Source organism: Asparagus officinalis, chromosome 5, assembly GCF_001876935.1.
Source record: "Asparagus officinalis chromosome 5, Aspof.V1, whole genome shotgun sequence".
Lineage (NCBI taxonomy): Eukaryota > Viridiplantae > Streptophyta > Magnoliopsida > Asparagales > Asparagaceae > Asparagus > Asparagus officinalis.
In genome coordinates this window covers 96,694,899-96,719,234 of record NC_033798.1, presented here as the reverse complement: position 1 = coordinate 96,719,234, position 24,336 = coordinate 96,694,899, and the positions used below count along the sequence as shown (strand labels likewise).

At 35.4% G+C, this 24,336-nt stretch overlaps 1 protein-coding gene across 3 annotated transcripts; it reads right to left on the bottom strand.

The window, feature by feature from the left end:
• On the bottom strand, nt 141-23,428 carry LOC109840286 (importin-9). Of its 3 annotated transcripts, none has more exons than XM_020408857.1 (33): nt 23,136-23,428; nt 22,456-22,517; nt 22,272-22,364; nt 20,694-20,865; nt 20,478-20,593; nt 20,201-20,287; nt 19,977-20,093; nt 19,838-19,901; nt 19,591-19,733; nt 18,637-18,684; nt 18,487-18,555; nt 16,588-16,663; nt 14,195-14,325; nt 9,806-9,865; nt 9,626-9,695; nt 9,484-9,548; nt 9,333-9,394; nt 9,136-9,259; nt 8,995-9,052; nt 8,770-8,882; nt 4,887-4,964; nt 4,713-4,775; nt 4,488-4,601; nt 4,279-4,388; nt 3,414-3,603; nt 2,620-2,734; nt 1,758-1,870; nt 1,604-1,681; nt 1,282-1,347; nt 1,062-1,193; nt 878-931; nt 707-787; nt 141-602 (listed from the first exon to the last, which is right to left on the bottom strand). In XM_020408857.1, exons 1-33 carry the CDS (start codon nt 23,260-23,262, stop codon nt 555-557), a joined length of 3,099 nt encoding a protein of 1,032 aa, XP_020264446.1. In that variant the 5' UTR covers nt 23,263-23,428; the 3' UTR covers nt 141-554. The 3 variants fall into 3 exon arrangements, with proteins under 3 accessions (XP_020264446.1, XP_020264447.1, XP_020264448.1); XM_020408858.1 differs by having other exon boundaries at nt 4,488-4,583; XM_020408859.1 differs by lacking the exons at nt 22,272-22,364; nt 22,456-22,517; nt 23,136-23,428 and having other exon boundaries at nt 20,675-20,781.

Here is a 24,336-nt window from a genome sequence, read left to right as displayed (position 1 = left end):
GCAGAAACAGGGAGGCATGCACGCCCACATCCGGCTAGCATTACAAAGCCAAAGGTGAAGTAGACTGAAATAACAAAACTCCTTTTGATAAAACTTGTCTGTGCTTCAAGATGATCGCTTCTAGTTACATAGTTCTTAAATTTATCCATAGAATTTTTACTATCTTTCGGGATTTAAGCATCAAAACTGCTTTCTTTGCCAGTACATTGGCAAAACACTAACAGACATACAACTACGTTTTCCTTGGTGGTGGTGGTGGTGGTGGGGGAGTAATTAAGTAATTAAAATTACAGTCACCAAAAACACCCCCTAATTCAACCACTCTTCACAGATCTTAATCCTCACTCACTCTAAATCGTTTCTCAAAGAAAGAATCAATATCATAGACATTACACAACTTGATGGCTTGATAGAATCAACCGTTCAGCAGCTTGAAAGCCTCGCCACCAAATGACAAGGGCAATATGGCCAGGGAAAGAAAAATAATACTTACATATGAATAATTAACGAATCGTCAAAAACAAACAATTGACACACATCTTCTGACTAATTCATTAACTCAGAACTTTCGCCACCGCACTCCTTTGTGCATGTGTTAGACTCTGTAAAAACAAGATAAACAAATATTTGTTTCAATTAGTGTAACCATAGACAAAGATATGCAGTAGTAGTTTCATGGAGAAACCACAGTAATGACCTTCCTAACCTGGAAAAGATGGTCAAAAAGTGATCTATCTGTATTAGATAGACCAATGAAGAAGTTTCTGAGAAAATCTGCCAGCTTAATCTGCCAAATGTTAAAAGAGTATTAAGCTTAACAACGAAAAGGGCACCATGCGAATACAATAACAGATGTATCTTTAGTCTTTAGGCAAACCTCGTTAAGTGGATCCAGTTTAGTAAGTTCATCCTCGTAACTTTCATCGTCGCTCTTTAAATTAGCAAGTTAAAAAAGAAGAAACCAAAGAGATAAATGAATCAGTACACTTGTTACATGGGACTACATTTGTGAAAAGGATACATCAGCTGGTGCAAACAACAAAGGCTAATAGCCAACTCACCTCATTAAAGGCCTTAGCCATTGCATCAAGATGCTCCACCGAAGGATTAGCATTTGACGGGACACTAGATGAATATAATATATCCTGAGGAATTCCACCTTCACTTTCTGAAATTTCTTCCCAGTCACTATCCTGTCAATACAATAGGTCGAGAGGAAGTAAACAAAAAATTTCCAGTTTTAGCATTTATCTATGAGAGAAACTTCCATGTTTAGGCTACCTCCTCATCCCCATCTAAAGCTTGCTCTTGAATCTCTAATAAAGCCTCTGCTAACAATGAAAAAATCTGCAAGATCCAACAGACTTATGTGAGTGCTTCTTAATAATAAGTATAACAAATGGGCTTCCACAAATTTCACTCGTACAAAGAAAAAAATTGGATTCGAATAAATTAGAAGAAAAACATCTAAAATACAGTCTGCTAAACAGTTCATGCAATCTAGAAGCTTAAAAGTCTAATGCTTATGAGAGAAATTAAAAAGTCAACTCATTACTTAAATATATTGATATAGACACGTTTTTGGATTAACATTGAATAATACCTTTTTAGGAAGTGGAACCACAGTCCACTGCTCGGGGGCTAGTCTTGCTTTTGAACGAGTTGTTATACCTGAATTTGACTGGGCATTTATAGTTTGTAAGATTGTGAAGCACTTCCTAAATATCCCACAGTTATGCAGCTATACAAACACATACCTTCATGAGATGACCTTGTACATTAACTTTTGCCATTTCCACATGACGTGTGGATAACAAAAGAGCAAGTGCAGTTGTTGTAACCTTGATCTGATAGGCTCCCTGAATTTCACCTGTACCCACGCAAAGAGTTCCAATTTAAAAGATGGAAAAAAATGCACATCTAAACTGTATCATCGTTGAAATTCTCTTCTAAAATTGGCACTGGTACTAACCAAATTCCGTAAGAAAGCAGAATAGAACCGGTTCAAAAGAAGTTATTCCATTACATAATTACAATACAGCTATTGCAAATTAGTCCATAAAAACATTCTAACTTAATGTATAAATTACATAGCATGTTCTATGTCAGAGGAGTATCACCCAAAAGCTATCCAGGGTGTCAATGCATGCAATTATATGCATAGACAACCATGAAAACATAGAAGTATTCACCCAACCTAATGTCAGAATAATTTGTTCATCATAAATGGCGTATAATACACAGATACAAAATAAATATCTACAGAAGAAGCAACATAACACAAAAGTCATTATCTAAAAATATTATTATATAATAAAATAAGCCTTGTCATTTGCAGGAAATACTAAATGTTCCTCTAATTTACAAATATATCAATCACCTGATGAATCATATTAATATCCATCATTACAACTTTGGAATTTAAAAAAAAAAGTTGCAACTAATAAACATGAAAGATCGTTGATAAAACTCCAGTTTAAAAATCAATCTTAGCACTGGATTTATAATATAATGATCACTTTCTGAATAAGGGGTCGTCACATTCATGAACAATTTGTGGATTTTCTCATAGATAACATCTTTTTGAAAGGAAAAAAAAACCTGTATAAACATGCTTACCCTGCAGTTTTGTCCATTCTGACATCACATAATAGAATGAGTTTGCATGACCCTCAACAGGCACCGTAAGCAACATATTAATGAATTGATCAATATCTGGAGAACTAAGATGTACCTGCAAGAAAATCACTATGTTGCAATCAGTAGTTAGCATTAAGAGCCGGAAGAAGAAAGTGTTAAAAAAGAAAGGTAAGTAGCCACAGTAAGCTATCGCATGTTATCACATGTAAACAAACTAAAAGAACAAGCCACAAGCTCATATCAGTAACCCCATATATGTGTAATGGCAGCCTTCACCTCTCCTCTCTAACCCCTCTAGTGCTTCAATAAAAACTTCCAAGCATCATGCTATGTGCTGAAAATGAGAATATCCCACAGAGACCCATCGAAAACTGGGCCTCTCACTACACTCCGGTGCAGTATCATATAAGAGTGCTGCAGAGAGGGAAGGACGGGGATGGGGGGTGACTTGAGAAAATATGTGCTTAAGTTCGAGTTTCTATATGGTGTTTAGATAACACCTTTGAAACCATTGTGGCTTCCTAAAATAAGATAATGTCACAAAACTGTGAGTCATGTCGAGGGTAAATGGTGAAAACTATGACAAAACCCAAACATGCATTTATATATGTAGACGCCGACGAAAAAGAAGCATGTTTGGTTAGTTTTCAACAAGTAGAATATTGAAAAATGAACATATGAGATGCTAATAAGGTATTTAGTAGAGAAATCTTAGACGAACAAAAATTGAATAAAAGAACTTAGCACAAATGAATGTTAGCAAAGGAGATTACCAGTCTAGCAAAAACCACGATCAGCGAGCTTTTCAAGACTGCTATTTCAGATGACTGCATCCGTCTCACGACAGCAGTGACAAGCTCACGAATGTGAGGAGCCATTTGTGAAGGTAAATGTAAGATAAGTTGCAAAATATAGCTACCGACAAAAAGGGACCCAGAACTTTCCAGATTAGGATCCAAAAGCCTGTAAAGATGAAATTCATCAGTTTTACAGCACAGTAAGCATGTGTTTTTCGTTGCCAGAAAATGTAGCTATCCCTCACGTAATATTAGTAAAGATAATCATCTACAGATATACAGCAACACTACATTAGGAAAACAAGTTTATGGTTCCTATCAGCTAAGGAAGTTGGTACTTGTTTCATAGTAAATAACTAATTTCTATTATGGCTGATGTCACTGCAGTATCCTTAAATATTTCAAATTTTGAGCATTTATAATGTGTTTAAAAGAATATGAGCTGTACTTTTCAAATTCTGTAAATATACCATGATATATAGTATTTACAAGCCTATGGCTCTGAGTCCCTTCACATTTGAACCAAATATTTTGGCCTTGTTAACTTGACCCTCAGTCATGCATCATTAGTCCATTGAATAATGGGTCCATGCATAATGAAGAAATAGAAAGATAAATCAAATTAAATGCCATGGAACAGCTACCAGCACCAAAGTATCATTTCATGCAACAATCTGGAAAACATGGCAAAAGCCTATAAGCAACACGAGTACAGAAAAGTTTGGCTCTAAGGAAATTAGCATAGATATGAATAGAAAATTCACAAATCCATAAATAAATCACTTAGAAGAGAGTAATTCTATACAAAATTGCATAAATGTATCAATTTATAAAGATCTACCTAGAAACTGCATCAAGTAGTCTTTTCATCGTATGCTCTGGGTTACCACCCCAAGCAAGGAAGTCTTGCTTTCCACCAGATAAGAAAGCAGCCAAACATTCTGTTGCATTCTGAGTTCCGAAAAGCACAGTTAGGAAAATCAAGGTGCAATTATGAACAATAAGCTAAGCTATCTGCATGCTGAAAAGGAAATGTTGTAAAGAAGGAACCTGCATCTCGCCATGGTCATCACTTTCGAGGATAACTTGGATGACAGGATTAAAGCAAACATCAAATACTGCTTTCACTACATCAGCAGGAGCACTCTGTTCAGAAAGAAAATCCTGTCAATGGCAGGCTGACATTTTATAATAAATGAAAACATGATTTAATTACAAAAAATGACATGAAACATACATATTACTGATGATCCAGTTTGTAATTAATATACGTACTTTCAAAATCATTGTCATCAGATCTAATGAGCCAGCAACTAATCCCGCAGGCTGCAGTTGTGGCTGTGGAAGATACAGATAAATACATAGATCCAAGTATGTTAGTTAGGCACAGCCACACAGAGAAGCCTCTTGGGACAAAAAAAATGACACATGGTAATATAATTAGCAAACCTTATCTAATATAGCCCCAACAGATGGTAGAATCCGAGAAACCAATGGTCGAATACACCCTGGAGCATTCTTGATTGCCTGAAAAGAGCAGTTGGCCATTTTTTAGAAACTGAATCAGTTACAGTCCAACCTGCTGCAGCATATGCAATATATACATTCAAAGAATAACGAACATTAAAGTGCCACCGCAGGTTAAAAATTCATATGAATGCTAAATAAAATTATACGACACTCAAATAGGTAGAGAGGGAAAATGCTTATTGACAAATATTAAGTCGTATATGGGACAATGCTCATTGACAAATATTAAGTCGTGTATATTTTTGAAAAATAAACTAATAAAGGTTACCTGATGCTATTGCAGGTAGCGGAACATAACAATCATCATGAAGAACTAATCTCTATAGAAGAACCAAATAACAAGATTAACCCACAATAGTTAGAGGTAGTCCGAACTTATGCTTTTCAATTTACATTATAGGACAACTAGTCATTTCTTCAATTAATCTCATCCTCTCCAGAAAAACATCAACAACAGTTTTAATAAAGCACTCATTCCCTACAAAGTTTGATTATTGCATTTTCCTCCGTGGCAGATGGGAATTCAAGATCAGCCAATAAATCATGTAGATGTTCTTCCATGTTGAAGAAACTTAGTGATTAAGATTTTGGATGGAACCATCCATAATATATAGTGAGACAAAACATATATAAATAACCTCAGTTATATCTGCATAACAAAACAGATTTCTCTTGGAGGACATGTGGGTTACAGAATAAAGAAAACTCTACATCAGTTGGAAAGATCGCACAGTGAAGTTTTTTCCTTTCTGATTTAGCCACCCAGTTGGCTCATCAGGCTAAGCAATTACACCATTTCACATTCTCACCTTTCAGCTAGGACCCTTTGAGGTTTAATTGACAGTTATGATGAAGCAACAACCGCCATGATATCAAGTTAACACGAGAACTGGTATCATATGTTGCTAACTGCTCATAAAATTGTTTCATCAACATTTAACTGGTGTCTAATAACTAGTAGCTCGAAGATGCAAGCATCAGATTCTTGCAGCATCTTAAAGTCATTACTACATAATCAAACAAAAATGCATTAATTGCTTGACTGAAAGTGTTGAGAAGGTTCACTTGTTTCATCAACATTTAATCTGGTGTCTAAATAACTAGTAGCTCGAAGATGCAAGCATCAGATTCTTGGCAGGATCTTAAAGTCATTACTACATTAATCAACAAAAATGCATTTAATTGCTTGGACTGAAAAGGTGAGAAGGTTCACCCCACCCCCCCAGCAACCCCCCCCAAAAAAAAAAAAAAAAAAAAAAAAAAAAACCCACCAAAACAATAAATAAATAAAAGAAAAGAAAAGAAAGAGCACAACTTTTCGGGAAAGGCAGAATAAAGACAAGTAAATAAGCTTATTTCAAATGTTCGCGATTTAAACCCAGGATTTCCAAAAGCCTGACCCCCCATACTGAGGGAACCACTTGAACTGTAAGCTTAAGTTGTGTGGTTTGTAGTCTTTTGTAGTCTAACAATGCATACTAAACAAACCTACACATTTAGCAAGCAATTTAGCTCCTTCCGAACAAGTAGTTATCACTGTTATAAATAGCAATAAATAGCCCCGCAATAGCGGCGCTAATAGCGTTAGCAGTCCCTTCCCGCTACGCTATCGCCCAATAGCGGTGACATATTACGGAATATGCGCTTTCCGTTTATAAAAGCGGCCAATAGTGTGTCATAATGGTAAATAGTGGGCGATTGCATGCGAAATCCGCTTTTTGACTACTATTTAAAAGCGGTTTATGGTTTATTTTTTAAAAATTAAACTTGACCATTGACCATTGCATTCCACTATCTCCTGTGATTTTCGACATACTCCCGCCACCTCTCATAGCCTCTGACACCTACATCAGTACTTCCTCTCATCTCATTTACCGTGAGCTTCTCTTAGGGCAGTCCTCTCACCGCTCAGCTCTTCTCGAAGATAACGACTATTTAACTCCTTCAGTCATCTTCAGTATTACATGATTGTTACATGTCTATTTCATGTTTAGGATCTCTTTAAATCATCAAATATGTAATTTTAGATTTTTTAGGTTTTTCTTTAATTTTTTTTAGTATTTATACATATTTAAATTAGACCGCTATTTGACTTTGCGTTTTTTACTGCTATTTTTCCGCAATAGCCTTAGCGATGCCTCACCGCTACGCGACGCTATCCGCTATCGATACCCTTGGTAGTTATGCCAGTTCTATTTTTTCTAGATCCATTGCAATTTCAAAAATCTAATTATTTCAGCAATGAAAATCTAATATTTGTCAGCTTGAAACATCAACCCCAACTGTGTTACTAGATATTTAAAAATAATGATGTACTAGAACAATCTACTCATTATCTCAATTAACCAACTCAAATGAGAAAAGAGAAACCTGAGCTCATATTTTACGGGCTAGTTTCAGAGAAAACTGAATTTTGAAAAAAAAATTGAACATAGAATTGAGAAAACTAAAGGCAGTATAAACTTCCGTAGGCTATCAAGAATTAGGGTTCACCAGACATGACACGGACATGACGATCCACTCAGCCTTAAATTTAAAATGTACAAGACTGAAAAGAAAGACACCCATGAGAAATGTGGAGCAGACTTGGAAATTTTTATAATGAGACCCTTCTTCCTCTCCAAGTCCATGAATGATTAATTGCTTACCCATTCCTGAGAATTATTTCAATATTTATATTTATGCATATAGTATTTTTATCTTCATCTATAAATAAAGAGGTTCCTGACATATGAAGCAATAAAATATTAAATATGAACTACAATTGAGCCTCCCACTCTTTCTGTATTGATAAGGCCATTCATATCCTTTAACTCTAATTTATCCTTCATGTACGTAATCATATGTCCGCTACAGAAAAACAATTTATCATATTATGTAAAACAACCTAGCATCTGTTCATCCTCACCCATATAAATTCAAATAGAAAATCCATTTCACGGGTATCTATGATCTCTTTAGCACTGGTAAATAGGTCAGATTATATTGTAACAACATGCTCTCGAACAGCCAGTGTTTCCACCTAAGTTGCATGGAAACGGAGGTGCGAGTGCGGGACACGACAAAACTGTAAAATATAGGGTACGGGGACACGACTACATATATATATTGAATTAATACTGTACATAAGATAATTTCTTCCCCTTCATGTGTCATTAGAATTAAAATTCCGATCACATTTTTGAGTTTCTTTTATCATATTGATTATCGTGAATTGTAAACTACTTATTTTTTTACTAGACATCTAAACGACCCATTAACTATATATGTAAACTACTTATTTTTTTACTAGACATCTAAACGACCCATTAACTATATAGTTTTAAACTTGGGTATAGACTGAAACGAATCCGACCCGTATCTCATTAGTTTCGGATGTGAAGTGTAAGCTCTACGTCTAGGAAGTCTTTGACAAGTGTTTTAAATTAACACATATATCGTATAATTGAGTACATGTTGTAATAAATGCATGCATATATTCAAGAAGTGCCCATGAAGTTTGGGTACGGGATAAATGCATGCATATATTCAAGAAGTGCCCATGAAGTTTGGGTACGGGAAAGTGTCGGGTACGTGTCCAGTACGGGTACGGCTTCATTATAGAAGTACCCGGGTAACATATCACTTTCCACATACATGTAAAGTATAGTATTGTTAATACAATTCCACAAGTTAAAAGGATCATATCAAATCAAGTGGGATCCTAGTTTATACCGCCGATCTTGACTAGTTTTTAAAGAAATCCGAATACCTTAAATGCAATAATCGACAAGTCTTCTAACAAAATCACAGTTAGACTTACCTCCAGGACTTCCACTGCATCAATACTGATGAAAGGATCTGAGACATGCTGGGCCCACACATTGAGAATAACAGGTGATAGAATCGGCTCAATAGACTGTGATAATTCATGACCTGTTTTGAAACTCGGCAATTATGAAAGAAATATACCAAGCACTGAAGTAACTTTCCAACATTTTTTGGACATGAATGACATGGGACTCAAAGCTACTAGTTGAGTACGAACCTGCTCTAACTGCGGCTTGAAGTGTTTCAAGTACAAGATGTAGCGTTTCATCAGATGCCTGAAGAGAAATTGTAATGGCATTGATGCCTCATGTTAACACAGATGTACAAGATGCTTTAATCCTTTTTAAGTCGCATTTACCTGCTTAAGAAGGCCTGTGAGAGCTGAAAATAAACCCATAATATGAGGCTGAACAACCTCCTTGTTTGCTTCAGAAAGAAGCTGAGATAATGCACGACAGGCACCAACTTTAACAGGAGGAGGGCTATCAATTAACCAGTTCACAGTCAGCTTAAACAATTTAAACCAACATATAAATCAAGAGACGTCATTCTTACACATCTAAGGCTATTGCCTGGATGGCAGCACAGAGAAACTGCTCACTGATTCCCCTACTAATCTGCATAGTTCTCAGAATATATGCCATTAGTCAAACTTGCAGATAATCAAAAGGTAAATGAGAAGACCAGGAGAAGGAAAAATGCTCACCACATGTGAAAACTTGGATACTGCTGAAAATGCACGTGCATGGAGAAATGGATATTCATGAAGCCCTATAAATGGAGATAATACGCTGAATTGAATACTCAATCCCAAAACAATATATGACGGAGGAAAGGATAACCAGTACCTGTTCCCATATCTTCAGTGATCATTTTATCGAGAAGCGCTCCTAATTTTATTTTAACCAATCCTGAATCCTGGAAAATTTTAAATAAAGGAGACAGAATAAAAGATTTAAAAGTTAAGAGCCTAAGAGAATCAACATCAAAATAGATTTTCCTCATCAACTTCAGAAAAGACAACAAACCTGTGCTTCAAGCAACTGTTCTGAAAGTGACACCAGTGCAAAAAGAGATGCTTCACGCAACTGCACCCATGCATGTTTTAAGTTACGAAGAGGCAGCAAAAAGGAATACTGTTAATATGAGTGAAACTTAAAATGAACGTAGAGAAATACCAGTGAGCACCAGAACCAGGTACAAATAAATACGCTATGCACGTAGAGGGAAAAATAATTAAGCACACAAAATCAACTAGAAAAACCATAAAAAAAATGTTGCAATAGTAAAAAAATAAATAAGTTAGAGCCTTGACCAGAAAATAATTTTGTACACGGGGATAAGAAAAACTAGCGAATTTACAACCAGCCCACCATAACTGGCTAACTATGAACCAGATTTGCTTTAATCATTTCAGCATAATTCTCTTTTTCTGTTCTTTTCTTTTTGACAATGCTCACAAAGTGCAAAGAATGAAAATGAAGTAATATAATGTCCCGAAGACAAAGTTAGAACTTTAAATGATTGCTTTCCAGCAACGTGCTGGCCACACTTTTTGCTGGAGGGCTATGCCAACAGGATGCTGCCGAGAAAGAAATTCCTGAATTTGGCTCTTGAGACTAGATTTTGGCATATCTACTTATTTATTACTAAAGGAGAACAACAAAAAAACATCTAATGAACAGTAACTTTCAAAAATAATCTAAAAATAGTTCCAATAATCACCATCTAACATCCACTCTCGCAGCAGTTATCGTTCCCCTTAAACCGGAGAAGAACTACCCAAAACTAATTAGTATCTTCTCTCTGCACAACTCTCTCCATCTCTCTCTATTTTTCTCCATCTCCTTTCCCAATTCCCCCTAAATAACGTTCCTCCCAAACCTCCGTTGTCATCTCACGCTCGAAAGGACGATCCCTTTGATCCTCACAAACTGAACCCAGCAGCAAAAAAATGGCTGTGGGCAAATCAGCGACGGACATCAAGATCTTCAAGCCTCGCATCGACAAGCACGAGTACAGAAGGATCATCCTCTCGAATTCCCTCGAGGCTCTCCTCATCAGCGATCCCGATACTGACAAGGTTTCCTCTTTCTCTCTCTCTGTCTATAAAACTTTTATGGTATTGTTGATTATTTTGCCCTAGATTTCTCCTTGGATTATTGCAGGTTGCTGCTTCAATGGTGGTTTCGGTTGGATACTTCAGTGATCCTAATGGCCTCGAGGGTTTGGCTCACTTTTTAGGCAAGTTCCGTTCCATTTAAATTACAAATATAATCAATTTAGCCAGTTAAAAGCGGTCATTTTTTAATGTTTGATTCTAAAAATGTTACTATAATATATCCAATATGCTGCACAAAGAGTACACACGCATAATGAACATATACATGTTGTTTTAAAATGAACATCTACATGTTGTTTTTCGGCCACTGCCAAAAATCATTCAGGAGAAGTATTTTATGTGAATCCAAGTGAGAATTATGATTTTGGGATGCATTGTGATTTTAACTTGAAAATTGATTCTCGATGAAAAATATTATTGTTGAATTTGATGGAATCTTTTTCTTTATGTTTCAGATGGAATCCTAACGAAGGGAAGCACAAATATAAGTTCTTCCAATGGTATAGAATAAAAACCCCAAAACTCTCTTTTATTTGCAAATTTTCTTGAAAATGTTATTTTTTAAATTGATAGGATATTTGCCTTTCTGTTTTTTAGATTTGTTTTAAAAATTATTTGAGAAATTTGAGGATCACTTCATCAACCGAACTATCAATTTTTACGCTTGAGCTCTAATAAACACGTTCTTTCTAAAATATCTCTCTGATCATTATAGAATGTACTAATATCACTGGATTCTCATTGCAATTCTGTGTGCTTGATAATTTAATTTGTGTTTTCCTCAGCAACATATTGTCGTCCAATTTCTACAACTCAAAATTTGATTTCATTATAAGACTCATGTTTGATGCTTTTGAGAGTGTCATTCTCGTGTTTGCTTTAGATTCTTCAACAAGTTATTTGCTTGATTATAATGGAGTTGCATATAGTATTCCTTTGAGTCTCCTCTCCAATTTATAGACTAACTGGAAAGCCCCTAGAAATTTCATTATGAAGGTCTCATATTTTAATTCAAATTATATTTTTATTTATTGAGTGCATGAACATGAGATGTACACAAATGGGTACATCGAATAAAGAGAATAATCCCTTAGAAATTTCATTATGAAGGTCTCAAATTTAAATTCGTCATGTCTATTTTATTTATTTTGTGCATGAAAGTGAAATGTATACAAATGGATGCATCGAACAAAGAGAAGATGAAATCTCTACATGCATGACCATGTACATCAATTTCTATACTAGCCATTTTGGCCTAAACATTCATGTGTAGTATATCTGTATATGTAATAGATTTTTGTCAAGGAAAAATTGGCCAAAAAGATTTACCTGTCAAGTATTTGGGCCTGAGTTCTCTAATTTTATGACCTTACCATTCTTCCAGGTTCGAGGTCCATTCAGGAGTAATTCATGGATCACTGTATTTGGACATAAATTTGACAGGCTTGCATCCCCAATTTTGCTCCGAAGGCTTAAATTTCAAATAATTGGAGCCTAGCTAATTTCAGATGAGAAGGTTAACTTGAGAGAATCAACTACCATCCAAAAAGAGATTCGAGGTCTCTCTCTCACTTATCTCTCTCAATATGATCCTCATCACTCTTTGTTCTTGATCCTTTTTGAACTTTTTTAAGGTGAGTTGAGTGTCCTGATTCAGGTTTCTGTTTTAAGGTTTAAAGATTTGGCCAATTTCAAGTCAGTGTCCCACTCATTTGGGTTTTGGTGATTATATTGTTAGCATTTGGATGGGATTTTGAGACTGCCTATATACTATGCTTTATTTTGGGTGCATTATATTAGATTGCATATTTCTGTTGTGGCAATTAGTTAAGATTTTGTCATCATTATTATGTGCATTTTTGTCGAAGTTTGCTCTGTGCCATTATGTGTGCCATTATGTGCGTTTGGCTAATCAGAATTAGTTCAATTGTACTTATCTGCACAACAAGTTGATACTGACATTTTTTTGCACAAACAATGGTGCGATAATTTTTGGAAGATTTATCCTTTGCATTGTCGAAACCTTTGGGTTATTTGTTACACTGTTCCTTCTTTCTATAGTTTTTTTTGAATTTAACATTGTCAAACATCTGAAGAAGTTTAGATAGGGCTCTTTGGGTTACTCTCTAGCATCATGAACATCTACATGTTGTTGTAGAATGATTTTATGTCAAAGACCGCAAAAGAATAAACAAAAAGAGACAAAAAATCTTTTAGGAACCGTGCATTGCACGGGTCTAAATACTAGTTGCTTTCTAAGTCATGGCCTGGTTTGGTTCTTGATTCTTTAAGTATTACTTACTCCCTTAGAACCCATCTTAGATTTATTATCTGATAACTGTATGTCATATTAAATTAAAGGGCATAGTGATCTAAACGAAGGCCTAACATATAGATAGTTGAAGGTACAAACTTAACAAATTAAAAAGAACATAAAATGACAAAAATATTGAAATTGAAACAAAAAGGGAAATGCCTCACCTTATACTTCCAAACACACCTTAGTCAAATATTTGATATCTAGATAACATGGGACAGCTAAACCTTGAGGCCAAAGATCTGATGTCTATTATATAGTAAGCAAATCAATCTACTCAAGAATCAGAGTCCATAATAAATTAACAAGTAGTTATTAAGATGGTGACTCAAGTAGGGACATCTGGTTGAGCTAAATTCACATCATTTCTACTAACTTTCTGATTTCTTTCTCATCAATAATTTTACACTATTAAAAATGCAAATAATTAACTTAGAAGATGAGAAGCAGCTGACCATAATGGAATTGGTTGACAAGATATCTATACGGTTTCCATAGATTGTGCTTTGCTTTCATCAAACAGTCAAAATTAGTCAGTTTCGCCATAAGGCCACAGAAAATAAGAAGAAATTGCACTGGAAGTATGCTAAACCATAGTGTAAATATTCTCATTCAAAAGTACTTATTAGTCTGCCTTCTTCTGTAATTACCTCAGATGATTACTTTAACCTCGCTAATGGTCAAAATTTATGCCAGTAAGCTAACAGAACAGGACTATTAAAGAAGAAAACTGTAGCTATTTGAAATGTAAACCTAAAAGGGACTCGTTGCAGACAACAAAACAAGGATTGTTTGTGATGACAATCAGCCTGCACAGAGGATTAAACTTCAGAGACCTAACTATGTCAAGCAAAGAGGTAATAATGTCTTCCCCTTTCTTAAAGAAGCCTTACACCTACATCAGCACATACACAGAAAAAGCTTGTTTACAAGTGAAATTTAGAATTTACTGCAAATGAACAAAAATGGTCTACTCACTCTCCACCAATCTGTTGAACCAGCAACTTTTGCATGACAAGACTCACTAAAACGCTTTTGAGCACCTTCAATTATAGAATTAATTCCTTCTTCCCTATAAGTATTTGCAATCTCTTCCAACAACAGAGATCCTGGAAATACATATTTATCAATGACCGTGCATAAAACAAGAAGTTTAAGTAGTAGGTCAACAGAATTTAATATAGAATGACAATGTCATAAATGACTCTAGTTAAATAAGAACATCTTAGTCGTTAGAACTGACCGAATCAAATGTTATAAACTTTCTGTTCTTAGAGTTGGAAACAGGACATTCTGCATGTTGTCATAAAGTTTTAATCCAGGAGAAGTTTCTGTGCTCAAAGATTCTTGATTTATTTCTATTTCCCCCTCCCAGAAACAGAAAAACTAATTAAATAGAGATTTGTGGGAATTGGTGCTTATTATAGGTATTAGATAGGACAAGGGGGTGATTTAGATAAATGGAGAAAAAAATTTCTTCAGAATTTGATTATTAGATATTCAAAGATAGGTTTGCAGCAATGCCTAACTTTTGTTTACTCGACAGATCTACTTGCAGAGTATATCAAAAATATTGAACATAAACGAAAGCATGAATTAACCAGGGAGAAATATTTTATATGATGCAAACTTGATGATGTATATATAATACAACTATTTTAAATATATTAATAATTTGAGGAACTGATCCTATATGTATTCAAGGAGTTCCACGAAGTGACATGCCAGACATGTCTACCATACACACACCTTCACCTATACAAGTGTTGATCCTACACAGGTGAAACCTTTTCCTTTCAAGCCGGTAATGCTCCTCAAGTCCACATATTGCTTCCAAGAGGCAATATAATTTGTAAAAAATATTGTAAAATAAATAATATTTAATGATATATTTTTCAGAAGGGAGAATACACATCTCACTTTATGCATCTGAAGTAATAAAGGTAAGCACAGGTGTAAGAGCATGACAATAAAGGAAAATTATCTGCATCCTCGTGATTCCAGAGAATTTTCCTAGAAACCATTTTGTTTTTTATCATATCAGTAACACATCTCCCTTCAAAGGAACACCCAGGACCCAACTTTAGATCAGCTTTATTCATTTTCTCTATTCATGAGGAGAAATCTTTAAGGCTTGGTTTGTAGGGGTATGAAGAGGGGAGGTGAGGTAGGGTGACGTACAATGAGGAGCAAGGACATAACTTTTGTGCTTGTTTGGTTGGAGGGGAAGTGAGGGAAAGTATATGACTTTTTCTTATTTGGTTTGGGGAATGGGAAGGGGAGGTGAAGTGTTGAGCTAGTTAAAGGACAATAATACCCTTAAATAAAAGGACCAAAAACATTCTCATGTACACCTCTTTTTTTGTATCTTTTTCTCTTTTTTTTCTTTTTTTTCTTTTTTTGATGAATTATGTGCACCTCTTGAGCTACAAGCCCATATAACAGAGACGTATCGTTCTCCAACCGTCCAAGATAGATCATGTGCAGCAGCGTTAATCACGAATGTACACAATGTTTTCAAGGGATTTTTGCATGTATGTCCCTCAAATCTTCCATACTTGCAATTTTATTCTCCAAATCTTGGTATTTGCAAACCTACCCCACAATTTCCTCACATTGGATTTTTCTACTCCTTCAACTTAATTGTGTTGGTTGGTAAATAGGGCGATGTATCAATAACTTCCAATAGATTTGCAACATTTTATCTTTAGAAACTAAAATTGTCAAGTGGGAGGGATAGACAATGTAGGAGAATTGAAGTTAATTTTGCAAATACCGAGATTTGAGAGGTAAATTTGGAAATAGGAAAAGGTAATTGAGTAATGATACAAAATAATGAGGATATAGAAGTCTTTAACCAAATAATAATCTCTCTCCTCCTATGTCCCTCCAAATCGGAGGGATTCTCCTCTTTGGCTACTTTTAGTTCAATTTTTGTGTTTCTCTCTCCTCACCCTACTCTACCTCACCTCACCTTCCCCTCTAAAAACTCTCTCTGTACACTACGTGAAAAATACTTGTGGAATAACTTCTTCATAGAAATATGAGAGTTCAAAAGCATTTATGGACTAAAGAGCTTTTACAGAGAATCTATATTACTTTGATATAGGGAAACATCCAAAGATATATCATACTTGTACTATAAGGTCTATAAAAGAGCTAGATGAATAAAAAAAAGGAAAGCAAAGAGAAGATTTTCCATGCAGTTATCATTTCTTAACATGCCTTGTTTAACCATTTATTTCACCACTGTAAGTCAAACAACTCATAAATACTGAAACTTTTTGAGTATATTATTAGCGATCGTTGTTTTACAATCTTAGACATTAAGCATGATCATTGAATCCATAAGAAATGTGCCAACTTCATACCTGACACGCGGCAACTATAAGTTACATCGTCTTCATCAGCAACGTATTGATTCGCATCCAGTGACCATGTGTGAACCTATGTAAAGTTAAAATTAACAGGACGGTAAATCTAAAGAATATGGGAGCAAAAGAAACTTGACAAAATTATTAGACTAAACAGAAGATGCTAACTCTTGTACAATAGAAGGCGAATAAATCAAATACTAAAGATCCAAAGCCTTTAGAAATAAGCTTTACAAATCACAGCAACATAATAATGAGGAATTCAACATCTTCATCCTAGAAAGAACTCCTAGCAATAAATATGAAAATCAATAACAGCTATTATTTTCTGAAAAAGAATGTCCAGAAGCTTAAAGTATGCTAGAAACAAACGTCCATTTTGACAAATATTACATTTTGTTTTCTATGACATGCTAATTTATTTGTATCCCTATGGTATTTCTGGATCAGCATCTCATAGCAGCTCATTCATTTATATTTGAAGCAACCATGTTGACTCCCACCACCATTGTGAATTTCATTTTGTGTTCAAGATTGGATTAGAGGGGCCTCAAATTTGAATGGTATGTAAACCAAGCCTTATTTGTTGTGCATACAATATACACGTAATCAGACTTCCTGCAAATTGTAACTTTTGTTAATAGATATAAATTTGGAATTTTGAGCATTAAGCATGTGGACATCACTACCTAGGAGCAGTATATACATTTCATACTTAGCACAAGATCTTACATACTTGATCTATTATTAATTTGAATATTACAAGTCATATGGATTTATGAAAATCGATATTTAGGAATTTTTTTGTTCTGGTACAATGTTGGAATTGTTGGCAACACCCGTAGATGTCTTCAGTAGACAGTAGTTTATAGACAAAATTGGAGATGCTAGATGTTTGCTTTCTCAAAGCTTTGTATGATTTTTTAGTTTCTCTGGCAGAGTTTAAGACTATGAGTAAATGACGCTACTTTGCACATTGGACAGCATTAGCTGCTGTAGAATCCTATATTAACTGTTTAACAGCTGATGTAATTATTTGGAGATTGCAATGTCGAAGGATGATTGAAATTAGTGGTGAATGTAAATTTGTAGCTAATGTTGGTCATTTCATAGTAATGTTTTTTTTTTGAAGCGTGACAATTAATTTATTGCTATAGAATTTTTTATTCTTTTGCAAAGAATATCGTTCTTAAAATAATTAGGCTCGTAATGGGATTGAATTTATTTATAAGGTTCATGAATAATAATCTGTGTCTGTCTACATAGGAACCGGATCTGACCAAAACGAACCTGAAGTCAATGTTCAGTCTAGGTTCTGACAATATGAATCATAATCCAAAGGAGATCACCCTGTGGGATTACATATAAGAACCTAAATACACCATAGCAGCCCAACAACCGGAAGTGTGCATGCATGGGCTATCTCAGTTGAATTGTCCAAAATAGTACCATGACAGGGTATTGTACCACGTATTAAAACCCAACCCATACCTGACTAAATAGCTGTAACCACAACGAGCTGTGATGTTCTCTTCTCTAGATCATCATCACCAACTTTATGCATAATCCATAATATGAGTCCTACGCAAACTGACCTATCCTGATAAGAGCCTGAACTATTGTGAATTAAGAAGTGCTTTAACATTGATGTTACCAGACTGTCATAAGAGACACATGTATCTGTGCTGATTACATGTAGATAATCAAACAAGACACACCATAAATTTTTAACTCTTACAATGACAGACAGATGCATGATAACAGTACTTAACTAAACATTGGAACCTTGACAGCATATACAACCAAAATAGTAGGATTTTGTTAATAGAGCAACCATAATATGCCAAAATATGCAAGCAGGGAGTTATTAACACATTTATAAAATTTCCATGGTACCTGTTCTTCAGTCATCTGCAAGAAAGCTATGATATAATACACTAACTCTCTAATACTGCTTCCAATGACCTACAAAAGAAATTTTCAAGCATCATTTCGTTATAAATAATGCCGATGGTCATTGCAAAATATGAAGTGATAGCAGTGTACCTTTGCCATTCTGGAATTTCCCACTATGGTCAGTAAGAATTCAAATAACTAGGATTAATGAAAACCGTGTCAGCAATAATCACCAATGGTTAATGTTTTGACGCATTATGATATTAAAAATATTAAATATGCAAAAGATAAATGAGCAATATATTGAAGACAAGTAGGCAAGCCACCATGAACTTGTGATGAAAGAAACAAATCATCAGTCTGCACTGGACGTAGAAAATATTGCTAACAAATCATTTATTATCAAATGTATAAACATACTGATTCAAAGAAACAAAATAACATGTTAAATAGTATTAGTTTGCTAATATGATCAAAATTTTCAACGCTCAAAAGAATAATCGTGAGAAATACGAGACCAAGGCTTAGAGTTGACTAGTTGAGAATAGGTTAACTGCTGGTTATAGACTTTGTCAATCTTCATAGTGAACCTACTTTGTTAGAGCTCTGCTCCAAAGCTAAGCCCAACAGATGATAATTGTGATGCTCCCAGTCAAATATATCTGTTCTTGTTTCACATTGAAATAATGAATTTTTTGCCATACATCAGATTTCGTAAGATTAGAATGGACATTGAAGGTTGTGTTTATTCGTAAATCAGACTATGTGAGTGTTTACGTATGTATTCACGTATACATACATACAGGCATACACATACATGCGCACATATGCATACAGACATGCGCACTCGCATAACACACGTACACCCAGATGTGTGTGCATGCACACAATGAAATAAAAAGTAAAATTGATGCCACCAAACACATCTTCCTGGGGAAACCATGAGAACTGAGAACTATTTTACATTTCAAAATTGATTGAAAGAAAATTCAAAAGGCAAGACTCGTTTATCTTCATTCTTGTTACCAAAAGTTCTTCTAGAGTTGGAATATGATGCAGAAAAAGCACTGAAGATGTGTTTTCATTGATCCTTGAATCTAGTACCTGAATAACAAAAGTATCGAGACTTTTTTCACCACCGTCAGAATCAAATCTCCCTAAATAGGCATCCTCACAGCCTTGGATTGATGATAGCTGATATACTTCCAAGGTAGAAACAAAGGTATGCCATAAAGGTGCCATAATAACTGGAACAAAATTGATGCCAATGTTTTTGAAAGGAAATCCAATCATCAGGAAACCCATAAAAGATGATAAAAGGTTATTGATTGATAAACTTGATGATACTTGCCAGAAAACTGTGCTTGTACAAGGCTTGGAAAATTCTGAATGAACTGGAGCAAACATTTCAATACCTGATGTATAACAACAGTACACATCAAAGACAGTGCAAGCTAGCTACAATCAAATTTAAGCAGACAAAGCTATACCTCCATTCTAATGCTCCAGTCATCTGGATCTCCAGACTGCATTGGTGGTTGTAAGATGGTTGAGAAATGTTCCATCAATGAACTAACCATTGGCATCATTAATGCAATAGTTTCTGTCTAGAGCATTGTATCTCTGAGGTTAGTTGCCAGTTCATAAACTCATAATTTGGTTAGCTCACTATGACTCATTAATGGTGATCCACATCATGCGAATAAAAAAATACCTTATATACACCACTCATGGACCCCAGAATAGAAACACAAGAGTGAACTATTGAAAGAGCTTTTGAACGAAGAGATTTTTCATATAGCTGAAACAAATATGCAATTAAGTAAGTAATCCGTATGCAGTTATAACATGTGGCAGCTAATTTGCATGTTACCTCACTAAACGAAAAAAGCAATTCCAAGAAAATGAAAAACAAAGATTGTAACAAGTCAAGAAATGGTTAGCCATGTGATCTGGCTAGGCTCAGACAAAGCACTGAGTAAAAAACTCACATGGGGGGATGATATAACTGTATGCAAGTATGGGAACAGATTGGGAACTAATTTTGGCACCAATGTATCATCTAAATCATCTGAGAGAAGGGCTAAACATCTCAATGCACCGCGAACTGCAAGCAGTAAAATATCAATGTGTCAACAAATGAACAAGAAAAATAGTATGCATTTTCATGATGAAGTGCGCATTTTACATCTCAGACAATCTTCTACCTCCATCTTTATTGCTCTGGTCACTAATCAGCTTCAGAAGGGAGGGCAACAGCTCAGGCCAGTCCTCAGGCCAATCATATTGAGCAATGGATGCTACTACCATGCCAATAGCAGTGCGGATTTTCCCAGAAGAGTCATCCAATGAAGGAAGCAGAAGTTGGCGTATTACTCCCTGTCAATTTTTTGGGGGAAAAAAGAAGTAATGCGCAAAATTAAACAGATAATAATGATACTTGATACGAAAGCCTTAGGAATCTTTCTGGTGGAAATATGCACTAGCTACAGAAATAACAACATAGCATTAACTACACTCAGATAATACTTTAAAAAATGTTATCTCAGAAATTTATAAGGATGACATCAAAAGGATCCAACAGAAAGGTCTTTTAAAACCTCGACATCCAGGGCAAAGATATAACCTCATGTATTTGGGTGTGAGTACAACATCATACTGGAGGCTATGTAGCAAGGACACAGGTGCGAACACAGACACAGGACATGACAAATTTGTAAAACGTAGGATACGGGGACACGGCTGTGTGTGTGTGTGGTGGGTGGGGTGTGTGTGTAAAATTTACATTAGATCAAATATTGAATTAAACTACATAAAACATTTGTATGCTTCTTTCTATTATCTATAACAATTAAGAATCAAGTTTAAAAAAACTAAGAATAACAAAAGTTTAGTTTTGATCGCATGGGATAATACAATGGGTAATTTTCAAATATTTAAGTAATGGGAGTCAGTTTTCGGGTTCAAAAAACCAATTAGTTTTGAACCAGACATTACCAAAGAAACCAGTTTAGGGTATAATTAATGTGGAAATTGGATTTTGCTTTTAACCACACATGCACATGGCGTGTTCACAGAGAATCCGTGTCCGACAAATGTCAGACACAGACACGGCACACAAAACGCCGTGTCCGAGTAACCTGGACAGGAGGTAGAATTAGTGCTAAAATTGAATACATTTATTAGAATATAAACTTATAACACTCAATTGTTGCTATTCTGGAAAACATAATGACAAGTATTTTATTATTGTTTGGAATGTTGTATTAGAGCATTTCTATTCAAACACGTGGGACATGCATTTGAAAGCATATTTATAAAAATATATAGTTAATAAAATCTCTATGTTTCAGCCCATAACAAAGGACTATCAACAATGAGAGTGTCTTAGAATATAAAATTCTAACTGTCAACAATCACAACAACATCATAATTTTGGTGCAGTGGCATGGATTTTAAGGACAGTTAAGCTATTCATTCCTTAATCAGTGAAAAATAGAGCACAACATTTTGTTAACTTAATGCAAGATGTGACATGGTATATGTACAAGATTTCAAAATGTAAAGGGATCGTGAAGTATCATACTTAATTTTCAATAGTGAAAATAAGAGTCGAGCATATGACCTGTGAAGACACCAGTTTTTTTTAATGTAAAGACATTTGTAGTTTGAATTTGATATTTGCAGTGACCATAAACTGGTTCTCAAAACTATCTTCTTAAAATGGTGCTTTTTAACGTACATGCCGTAATTCCTAGAAAAAAGTACATAAAACAAAGTTATACCTTTTCATCAGTCGACGCAGCTGGATGTATGAAATTTTCCTCTCCTTCCTGCCAATGCTGCTTTATAAACTGTTTTAGCAAAACAGCTGAGAGGTGATGAATGTTAAGCACTAACAAAAAATATATTTTCACATCAAAACCACAGTAAACAGTATTAAAAACTTTTTAGGAGGGATCAGGATATCTGCCGTAGCCCGAAAGGAACCTCCATGTTAACTGTAACCTTTGTGAGAGCAGTTCCAAATCCTACATGAAAACCAGCAACACCACATTACTTAGGATCACTAGTTCAACAGCACATTCCGAGTTCTTTACATCCTCTTTAGGAACATTGTGCAACATAACAATTTACCGAAAAAAGTCCAAACTCTGTGCACAATATAAGTTCAGAAACAAGATTAGCATGATAATTTACGCAGATTTTCTTTCAAACTCTGCAGGAAAAAAAAGCGGCTTTTAAAAATCAAGTGGCGAGAGGGAACCGATCAATGGCAATAAGTATGAAGAAATTGGTACTGGTAGAACAAACAAGAAATCGATCATGTTGTAAATCTAGCTAAATCAAGCACAGAAGTACAAGCAATTGCTAGATAATAAATTTCACAACCCTGAACTGGTCTAAACTTTGTTTTTGATCCAAGTTCAGAAACAAGCTTATCAAGTAAACATTGCGAGATTCGTAAACAGTTGGGCAGAAAATTTCTGCTTTAAAGATCAAATGTGTCCAAATTTAAGAAAACTGACGTACAGGGAACCAATCAAAAGGCAAGAAGAATGAAGAAATCAATCATGTAGTGAATCTAGGTGAAAATCAATCAAAGAAATCGCAAGCAATGGAAAGATAGTAAATTTCAAAACCCTAACCTGGTTGAAGAGAAGCTTGGTGGAGGGAGGTCTCAGCAAATGAGCGGACCTCGCGATTGGTGTCAAGAGTGGCGGTTAGGCAGTCCATGAGCCACTTCTGGTCCTGATCCACGAACTGCGACGCCATTGAAATGAAATCGAGAGATCGATTCTTTCTCAAAATGGGAAATTTTTTGGATCTAGGGTTTCGGTTTCGGATTTTTTTTTTTTTTTTAGGAAAATAACTGGAAATGATGGAGGGAGACAGAAATGAACTTGAAACAAGGTTTTTTTTCGGATGGGATGTCTGAAGGGGTTTTAGGGTTTTATAGCGCAAGGGCACGAGAAGCAGGTTTGGTGCTTTAAGCGCGAAGGGTAAAATGGGAATTAGGTTTTTCCCTTTCTTTTTTTTAAAATATGGAAAATAGAGCAATATTTATTAAATAGGACTAAAGAGTACATAATCCATTTCCAAACAAGCAATTAAAAATTAGGAATCTCATTTCACCGATGCATGGAAATAGAAACGCGAAGCCCGTGCTGAGCTAGAGCGCGTGCTGCCCACATTGTCTGCTCTTCTAATTTGACAAAAGGAGGAGGATCAAAAATTTTAAGCCATTTAAAAAGTCTGCATCCACAAAATGCTCATAATGTTTTGCACAACTTCCACCCATCTGTAGCTCATTCGCTACTTCGAGTGTGTCAGACTCGACCGCAATTGCCTTGAGCTCCAAATTCCTTGCTACTTCCAAAGCCCTTAGTATAGTCATAACCTCTAACAATTATGGTGAGCAAAACCCCTATGTTTTCTCTAACAAAGAAAATATAACTTTTCTCCGTTATCTCTCACAAGCACACCATAGGCCTTCAAATGATGCTCCTAATTCAGCGTCGCGTTGCAATTGACTAGGTGTTGGCGGCTTCTAATGACATTCACCGACAACCACGCTGGTGACCGGCGGTTGAGTAGCTCTCAGAAACTCATCTATGGAATCCAAGACTTATTGAGCCACCCAGTTCGAACTCTTTCTCTGCTCTCCAATCCTGACACCGTTTCGATTCAACCACATCCCTCACATTACTGCAAACACGCCTCTTGGACTCAAGAGGTTCACTCAATAGAAGCACTCGTGGTAACCAATCGACTAGCCCAAAATGTGTTAAATTTCACGCTTCTACTGATAGTCGAGTCCCCATCCACACTTTGTTGTGAAAATTCGCA

Excerpts from the sequence above, each read along its gene's own strand:
- LOC109840286 (XM_020408857.1), bottom strand. The coding sequence starts at position 23,262 with ATGGCGTCGCAGTTCGTGGATCAGGACCAGAAGTGGCTCATGGACTGC. Across the intron at positions 20,594-20,693 it reads CCAGAGCAATAAAGATGGAG|TTCGCGGTGCATTGAGATGT; the intron begins GTAGAAGATTGT and ends TACTGCTTGCAG. Across the intron at positions 1,348-1,603 it reads TGGTTCCACTTCCTAAAAAG|ATTTTTTCATTGTTAGCAGA; the intron begins GTATTATTCAAT and ends TGGATCTTGCAG.